This window comes from Pelophylax lessonae (genome assembly GCF_965119305.1).
Source record: "Pelophylax lessonae genome assembly, chromosome: 8".
Taxonomy (NCBI): Eukaryota; Metazoa; Chordata; class Amphibia; order Anura; family Ranidae; genus Pelophylax; species Pelophylax lessonae.
In genome coordinates, this window is record NC_138775.1 from 293,396,247 (window position 1) to 293,405,679 (window position 9,433).

Here is a 9,433-nt window from a genome sequence, read left to right on the forward strand (position 1 = left end):
CACGTTGCGTTTTGCAAACCAATTGCAGGGTGTTATTAATTAACATACACTCCGAAATTGGTTCACATTGACGGATTGCGATTTAGATTCCGTGCTGAATCCGCATCTAAATGAGCCATTGATTTGTATGGCTCAAATCCCACCGCATTCGCACCAAACTGGTGCAAGATCTTTTTTTTTTTTTTGTCTGCACCAGAATCGGGTTGCATGGGTATGAACACCCATGCAATCCGATTCTGGTGCAGACGAAAAAAAAATAAGGATCCTGCACCAGTCTGGTGCGAATCTGGTGGGATTTGAGCCATACAAATCAATGCGGAGACGCCAGGGAAGCTGCCGGAGATGAAGCGGAGACGCCAGGGAAGCCGCCGGAGATGAAGCTGATGGAGGCTTCTAATGGGGCCAGGCAGGAGTGTTCCAGGGCATCTTTAGCACCTTAATTAAAGTAAACCGGCGATGGGGGGTGTGCGAGCTGGTTGTGGTGGGGGGGTATGGTGTGGCCCCCCCCTCGGCCCATGAAGCACCAGCCGCCCCTGCCTCCAACCCATCGCCCACCAACACAGATGCAGCAGCCACTGCTGGATGGCCGTGCAGGAGAGCACAGGGAAGGAGATAGTCAGCCAACTACAGCAGGACACCCTCACAAACTAAGTGCACATAATGTCACAATGTGAAGGATGCACATAATGTAAGCCTAGTAGAATACAGGGGTGTCACTAAAGACACTGAGCCTCCCCTATGTGGATAGATCCTAAAAAATACGTTTTCTGAGCTGACAGACATCCATTGAATCTCATCCTTAGTGCAGATTAGAGAGTAAAAGGGGAACTCTGGTTGCTGTGGGATGCACAGACCGTTCTTTGAAACGTTTGCATACACAATGATGTACATAATCTGTCATGTTCTGATCTTTCTCTTCTCTCATTTAACTTCTCTGCTTCTTCTTTTTTTGTGCTTGTCATGGATACAGTAAGCAGGAGAGGTAGGAGACGTGTGTTCTCATACTATTCTTTATAAAGGTGGGAGTGAAGGGCTCAGTACAACCAAAACTGATATTTCATTGTTTGATGGATGCTGGAATTAAAGCCCCCCCCCCCTCCCCCTCCAACAATTTCTTCTCCTCACATTTAATGGCCACTAAAAACTGTTAATGAAGTTTGAGATTGAAAATTATAAGCCAATTTCCCATTGGTAGCACAGGGCTAAACCCGGCATCAGATATCTTTGATTGCTTATTACCTGGACTGTGCATCTGTGTGTGTCGGGAACGTGCGCAAAATAGAATGCTTTCACCACACGCAGAGAAACGCATCATGCATCGGCAAATGTGGGCCTTTTTGTGTGCACCAAATCATGTGGTTTGGTGCGGCACAAGTTTTTAAAAAGTCTGGGGACTTATTTTATAATGTTTCTCACAGGTATGGCAGCCTATTGAAATTAATGGGCTGCCCAACACGGTTGTGTGGGAACGTGCGTAAAGTGCACATGTGCATGCAGTAATGTAAACTAAGCCTTAGTGGTACAAAGAATCTATCATCACTATCTAGAGCAAGGGTCTCCAAACATTATAAACAAAGGGCCAGTTTATTGTCCTTCTGGGGGGGGGGGGGCAGCCTGTGGCCAGCGGGAGTGAAAATAATCCTGGCAACTGTGGAACTAAACATCGCCACATTTGGTATTAGGGGGAGGAATAATGCCCCTTTTTTGGGAAGAACGGTGCCCCATCAGTGGTATCATTGGGAGGAATATTGTCCCATTATTGGTGTAATTGGGAGAACTGGTGACCCATTATTGGTGTCATTGGGAGAAATAGTGCCTTATCATTGGTGTCAGCGGGAGGAATAATGCCTTATCATTAGTGTAATTGCGAGGAATGGTGCCCCATTACTGGTATCATTGGAAGGAATAGTGCCCCATCATTGGTATCATTGGGAGGAATAGTGCCCCATCATTGATGTCAGTGGGAGGAATAGTGCCTTATCATTAGTGTCATTGCGAGGAACGGTGCCCCATTATTGGTATCATTGGAAGGAATAGTTCCCCATCATTGGTATCATTGGAAGGAATAGTGCCCCATCATTGATGTCAGTGGGAAGAATAGTGCCCCATCATTGGTTTCATTGGGAGGAATGGTGCCCCATCAGTGGTATCATTGGAAGGAATAGTGCCCCGTTATTGGTATCAGTGGGAGGAATAGTGCCCCATCATTGATGTCAGTCGGAAGAATAGTGCCCCATCATTGGTTTCATTGGGAGGAATGGTGCCCCATCTGTGGTATCATTGGGAGGGATAGTGCCCCATTATTGGTGTCATTGGGAGGAATGGTGCCCCTTTATTGGTGTCATTGGAAGGAATAGTGATCCATCATTGGGAGGAAGAGTATCCCATCATTAGTGTCAGTGGGAAGAATAGTATCCCATCATTGGTATCATTGGGAGGAATAGTGCCCCATCAGTGGTATCATTGAGAGGAATGGTGCCCCATTATTGGTGTCATTGAGAGCAATGGTGCCCCATTATTGGTGTTATTGGGAAGAATAGTGAACCATTATTGGTATCATTGGGAGGAATAGTGCCTCATCATTGGTAGGAATGGTGCCCCATCAGTGGGAGGAATAGTGCCCCATTACTGATGTCAGTGGGAGGAATGGTGCTCCATTGTTGGTGTCAGTAGGCAGAATAGTGTCTCGTATCAGTGGGAGGAATAGTGACCAAAGGCCTAAATAAAGGCAAGCAAAGGGCCACAATTTGGAGACCACTGATCTAGAGTCCGTGGGCTCAGATTTGTGAGAACATACAGGGTATTGTCAGTGTAACCGCAAGTATGGACATCTCTTTCAAGCGAGGAGCCCTCAGTGGGAGCTGGTACTTATGATAGCTCATACCGGGGTAACTTCTAATTCTGTCAATATATCTGAGCTGAATCTATAAGTAAAAGTTTAGATTTATAATCCCATTTAATATCTCTGTGAGATGGAAGAGATGTCCTGTACCTCTTCACACCAAGGAGGGAGATGGTGATGTTGAGTTTTTGTTACGGTCCCTTTGATGTGGAAATGTTCCTGGGAGGTTGCTTCACAGATAATCACAGTGGCTTATATCATTTCTGTCTCTGCTCAGGCTGTATTTCAGATTCCTGACATTTCTTTTGAATTTGCACTCCTTTTTCAACCTCTCTTTATGTGTTTTAAAATTCCCCTTCAGCACCGTAATACAGAAGTTACCCAATGCCACTCGTGTCTTGAGTTGATAACTTCCCAATCTTGTTTCATACAGTATATATAGCAGGGTTGCACAACCTTTGTCACTCCAGCTGCTGTGGCGCTACAAGTCCCAAAAGGCATTGCAATACGCAAGGCATAGGCATGACACCACTTGGTCAGGAGCTTACTCCCCTAGACCTTATGAGTAAGCTCCTGACCAAGTGAAGCGCATTACATCAGATGGAGTAGTTTGTTTATTGGATGACCCCATAAATTGTCCTGAGGTTTTAGGATGTCAAACGGTTCCTTTCCTTCCTTTCTTTGAAGAGACTGTTGGAACCAGCTCCTGTTATTGGGTGGGGGCTCAGGGTTTTAGCGCCTGCTGCAGAATATTTGTTCGATCTTTGGCACAATATAGTTTAGAACTGTGTTCATAATTATGTTTATCTAGTTTTGTAGGTTGCAAAAACATTCATCTATTGTTCCTATTGCAGATTCACGTTGCAGTGTTTGTGTCATCAATGATAATCAATACAGTGGGGATCAAAAGTTTGGGCACCCCAGGTAAAAATTTGTATTAATGTGCATAAAGAAGCCAAGGAAAGATGGAAAAACCTCCAAAAGGCATCAAATTACAGATTAGACATTCTTATAATATGTCAACAAAAGTTAGATTTTATTTCCATCATTTACACTTTCAAAATAACAGAAAACAAAAAAATGGTGTCTGCAAAGGTTTGGGCACCCTTCAGAGTTAATATCTTGTACTGCCCCCATTGGCAAGTATCACAGCTTGTAAACGCTTTTTGTAGCCAGCCAAGAGTCTTTCAATTCTTGTTTGAGGTATCTTTGCCCATTCTTCCTTACAAAAGTCTTCCAGTTCTTTGAGATTTCTGGGCTGTCTGTCACGCACTGCTCTTTTAAGGTCTATCCATAGATTTTCAATTATGTTGAGGTCAGAAGATTGTGAAGGCTATGGCAAAACCTTCAGTTTACGCCTCTTGATGTAATCCCCGTGGATTTTGAGGTGTGTTTAGGATTATTATCCATTTGTAGAAGCCATCCTCTCTTTAACTTCAGCTTTTTCACAGATGGCATCAAACTTTTGCAGACGCCATTTTTTTGTTTTCCGTCATTTTGAAAGTGTCAATGATGGAAATAAAATCTAACTTTTGTTGACATATTATTATAAGAATGTCTAATCTGTAATTTGATGCCTTTTGGAGATTTTTCCATCTTTCTTGGCTTCTTTATGCACATTAATACAAATTTTTACCTAGGGTGCCCAAACGTTCGATCCCCACTGTATAGAGTAGGAATTGCTATACAATGTATGCTGTGTAAATGATCTTTTTCTATAACCCTTATTAATTCTCATCCCCAACGTTTAACCTGTACCATGATATACTGTATATTTTATACCTGGATTTGTCTACTAAACAGGAAAAGGACCAACTCCCCCTCCAGCAAAGAGGACCAAATTCCAGGACTGAAAGACTCTCTGCTGGCCAATTCCTCTGACCCGGTGGAAATGAGACGACTCAACTACCAGACTCCAGGTTAGTAATGTTATCTGTATTATAAACCACCCCCTTGATCCTTTGTGTTCTTTTCCCATCTTCATCCCCTATACACTCAGGCAGCACCTAGCAGGAGGTCTCGAAGCAAAAGGCTGCAGTACATTTTGTTTCTATGATAGTGAGAAGGTCTTGTAGTTCCTGAACAGCTGGAGGGCCATAGTTTGGACATAGCTAGAAGAAAGAGGCTGCAGTATCTTTGTTCCCAACATGTTGGAAAGAAAGAAAGACAGACTTATTCATTAGGACAAAGAGTAGGTAGAAGTAACCCCTGGCAACTAATAGCCCATCATTCACTTGTAGAACTCTGTAACTGCTTGCTTGCTATGGGTTACTGGCCATTTATGGTTTTCATTGCTTTATTTAATAACTTAAATGGAGCTCATCAGGGCTGCATAGAGACATCTGTGCCACAGAACCAGCATAGTCAGGCCATGGCAGCCCAGTGCAGGATGGGATCCTCAGCTGCGTCTGATAGCAGTCGTAATGGCAGGTTCCCTTTTTAGCCTAAAAGAAAACCACTCATGAGATACATAGGCTCCCATTGGTGCCCTCTCTTTCTGGAAATGCCAGAGACCTCGCTTTTTGTGCTGCTCCAGTAGATATCGGTTATGCGTTAAATATCTGGCTAGTTGGCTGCCCTGCCTGTTATGTGCTATTAGAGAGATCCTTGTCCCATATCCCCATCCCTCTAATTACATTCTATTCTTCTGCTGCTCTTGTCTCCTTTGCAGGTTCCAGTGTCCCCAGTTACCAGAATATCTCAAGTTAGTTTGAAAACTTGCTGTAAACCGTCTAGGAAAAAAAGTGACCACTGCCCCCCCCCCCCCCCCCACACACTCCCCAATCATTGCCCTTTCAGTCTACCATTCATCTTGTTTGCTCCGTGTCATTCATATTTGCTCCGCTCTCATCCATCCTTGAGTTTGCCCCGGTTCTTGTGAAGGGTAATAGTGTAGCCATACCAGAGCAGGTTGTAGTGCAGGTGATGTGCGCCGTGGGCGTTCTCTGCGGGGGAGGACATAAATCGGTCCCCCACGGGTCAGCTTGTTGGTTTATTTAGTAACTTTTAGCGGTTCTTCTCTGGGGTTCTTTTGAATTTTTTTCCTGAAGGAGGAAACCCAAAAATATATTTATTTGCTGAATTCTGATTCGTAATTTCTCTCCCTGAAGTTTACCCCACATTATGTTCTTTTCATTGTAAATTTACTATGGCTTTTTCAAACTTCCCATTCCTTTCTTTCTTTTTTTTTTTTTTTCTTTTTTTTGTACTGTTTTTCTTGAATCTATAGCTTTCCTGTCCTCCTTCCAAATGCCTTCTCAGGCCCCTTTTTTTTTTCACCCTCAAGCCCCCCCCCCCCCCCATTCCACCATCTCTGCACAGCATCACAGACCACGGGGTGGACTGTCCACAAGGGCTGCATGAACAATGGGTGACATTGTGGTCCATCCCACTGCTTCTCTCTGCAGTGCTGCAGCATGCTACGTGTCAACAGCTTTGTCTGTCCGTTCATCTTGCTGCACTGTCCATCCACGTTGTCTGCCTTTGGGGGTGGCATGTTGGGGCGGTGGGTCATGTTATTATTCTCTCCTTTTCAGGTATGAGGGACCATCCTCCCATCCCGATCACCGACCTCGCTGACAACATCGAGCGCCTAAAGGCCAACGACGGGCTCAAATTCTCTCAGGAATATGAGGTGAGACACGTGTACAGCCCCTCATACCCCACAGGATCCCTCCAGCTGGATGCACATATTTGAGACTTCTTGTTTGTCTTTCAGTCCATCGACCCCAGTCAGCAGTTCACCTGGGAACATTCCAATCTAGAGGTGAACAAGCCAAAGAACCGCTATGCAAATGTTATAGCGTACGACCACTCACGTGTCATCCTAACCTCAGTGGATGGTAAGTAGCTACATATTCACTGGGCCCAATGCAGATCCTTAGATCCAGTCTTTACTATGGATGAGCAGAAAGATTCTGGCAAATTTAGTTATCCAGCAAAATTGGCAATTTTGTGTTTGTCCAAATTTTTTTTTTTTAAATGGCCTCCATTTTTAGAAGGCGCTCAAAATTAACAAAATGGAAAATTGTATTAAAGCGGAGTTCCACCCTAAAATTATACTTACCTCCATCTTTTCGCTCCGGGTCACCTGAAAAACAAATGGCTAATCGTAATTTTTTTTTTTTTTTTTACTGGTTTAGAAGAAAATATACTCACCTTACTTCCTCTTCCTCCCCTCGGCGGCCACGGCGATTCGTCACTTCCTGGCATGCAATGATTCCTGGGAGCTGAACGTCATCGCTCCCAGGAATCAATGCACCTGCGCCGGCCCCGACGTCAGTTCCGGTGTAGGCGCCGTCATACCTTGCTAAACAGCTTCTGGGCATGCCCAGAAGCTGTGCGGGGATGACGCTGAGGCACCGGAGGTGACGGCGAGGCCAGTGCGGTGCATCGTGGGACCGAAGAGGACACAGAAGAGGATCGCGCTGGCTTCAAGCTGCCCACACCTGAGATGGCAGCGCTGGACAATACATTTTCAAGGTAAGTATTTCTTCTAAAAGGTAAGTGCAACCCGGGACAGATCAGAGGCTATCCATTGTGGAATGTACTAGCCCTGACTGTCCCGGGGGTATTTTTATTAAAAAAAATTTCCCAGGGTGGAACTCCGCTTTAATTACTGTAATTTTCCTTTCCTGACGCCAATCCATGGCAGTATACATTTGATATAGCTCCGCTTCCATATCCTCCCACAGGACCTGTTTAAATCTTTAAAAGGAAAGCTAGTGCAACCTTCCCCATTCTCTGTAAAAATATCAAAAAAGGGAGGGTTCGTATGCTGCCATGGATTAGCATCAGTACAGGAAAATTGCGGTAAATATTTGATACAATTTTCAGTTTTCCTGATGCCAACATGGCAGCATACGTGTGATAAATAACAAGGTAAACAGGGAGGGCTAAAATGTTTGATTAAACTTTATGACAATAAACATGGAAGCCTTGACCGCCATTCCGTCAAAGTCCATTGTTGTACAAAACTCCTGGATTTTCCCTGTAGCGCCTGAGGCAGGTGCACTGTGGCAACCAGCCTGCTGCTTTGCAGATGTTTCCATAGATCTTTTCCATGAGCTGCCCCAAACTCAGAGTGGTTCTAAAGTTTTTAGATCCCACACTTGAAAAAAGAGCGCACATGCCCATTGCGAGCTTGGCGCATGCTCTGAAACGCGTCGTGTCACCCTCTGTTCCGGTGGCGTACGCTGCATTACAACCTGGTCCCCGGACATCAGCTGAACCCGGAAGAAGCCCGGCCGGTCTTTCACGTCTACCGGCTCCACCTCATCGGCTGCCTACATCCATCTCTCCGGGACACCTGGACTTTACAGCCTCCCTCCACGGACCACCGGAGCCATTACAAGCCGTTGATACAAAACTTTTTATGTGAGTTACTACATTCTGTGCTTCCACTGTCAATAAATACTGAACTTAGAGGCGGTCTGTGTTTTCTTCTATAAAGGGGTTCTAAAGGCAGGAGGTTTTTTATGCATTAAGATAAAAAAACAATTAGCGTGCAGCAGACCCCCTAATTCTTACCTGAGCCCATCTCGATCCAGCGACGATGCACAGGAGACTTGGCAGTACGAGACACTCCCTTCTGATTGGCTAAGACAATCAAACTCAGTGATCCAATGAGGAGAGAGGGGGGCGAGGCCTTGCCCTGGCTCTATGTCTGAATGGACACACGGAGCTGCGGCTCGGCTCGGGTGCCCCAATAGCAAGCTGCTTTGCTGTGGGTGCACTCGTCAGGAGGGAGGGGCCAGGAGCACCGGAGAGGGACCCGAGAAGAGGAGGATCTGGGCTGCTCTGTGCAAAACCAACTGCATAGGGCAGGTAACTATAACATGTTTTCTATTTTTAAAAAAATAGACTTTAGTATCACTTTAAAGATATAGAAATGGGGGAGGTTGCGCTAGCTTTCCTTTTATAGATTTAAACGGGTCCTGTGGGTGGATATCGAGGCACGGGTCCTGTGGGTGGATATCGAGGCAGAGCTATATCACATGAATGCTGAAATGTTGCCATCAAGAAAAAAGGTTATTCTTTAAATCTAGAAACAAGCAGAACTCCGAGCTTTAAGGCACCATCACTATATGCCATGGTTTTGTTTATTACCAAAGTAATTGATTACCAGGTCAGCAAGGAGAATAATAAAGCCATGTGATCACACATGATATAAACATTACATATCAGAAAGTAATTAAAAAATAATCTCTATTCTTGCCTTAGTGCTTTATTTCCATAATTTTCGTGCATTTTATTTTTTGGTATGTGTAAAAAAAAAAAAAAATCACTTTAAGCCCATTGAACCTTTAAAAAGAAAACTTCATTTTGCCTTCCTAATCCACTCCAATCCAGTTTGTAAAAATGGTCAACTTTCGATATGGTAAAGATTGCCAGTTTTAGTGTCCCCTAACCTGTATATCTCTTGTTCCTTCTTCTCAGGCGTTCCTGGCAGCGACTACATCAATGGCAACTATATAGATGGGTACAGGAAGCAGAACGCTTACATCGCCACGCAGGGTCCGCTGCCCGAAACCTTCACCGATTTCTGGCGTTTGGTGTGGGAGCAGAGGGCCTCCACCATCGTGATGATGA

The 9,433-nt window shown here is 44.7% G+C and overlaps 1 protein-coding gene across 7 annotated transcripts in view; it reads left to right on the forward strand.

Moving 5' to 3' along the window:
• Nucleotides 1-9,433, forward strand: part of PTPRF (protein tyrosine phosphatase receptor type F) — a 486,553-nt gene that overhangs the window by 439,093 nt on the left and 38,027 nt on the right. For 4 of the 7 annotated variants that reach the window (XM_082265004.1, XM_082265005.1, XM_082265007.1 and 1 more), the window contains 5 exons: nt 4,646-4,761; nt 5,514-5,546; nt 6,379-6,476; nt 6,561-6,684; nt 9,281-9,433. The exon at nt 9,281-9,433 is cut by the window's right edge and continues 23 nt beyond it. In XM_082265004.1, coding sequence (XP_082121130.1) covers nt 4,646-4,761; nt 5,514-5,546; nt 6,379-6,476; nt 6,561-6,684; nt 9,281-9,433 — 524 coding nt within the window. The remainder of the gene's footprint in view (nt 1-4,645; nt 4,762-5,513; nt 5,547-6,378; nt 6,477-6,560; nt 6,685-9,280) is intronic. The other 3 variants (XM_082265006.1, XM_082265010.1, XM_082265009.1) reach the window with 1 other exon arrangement.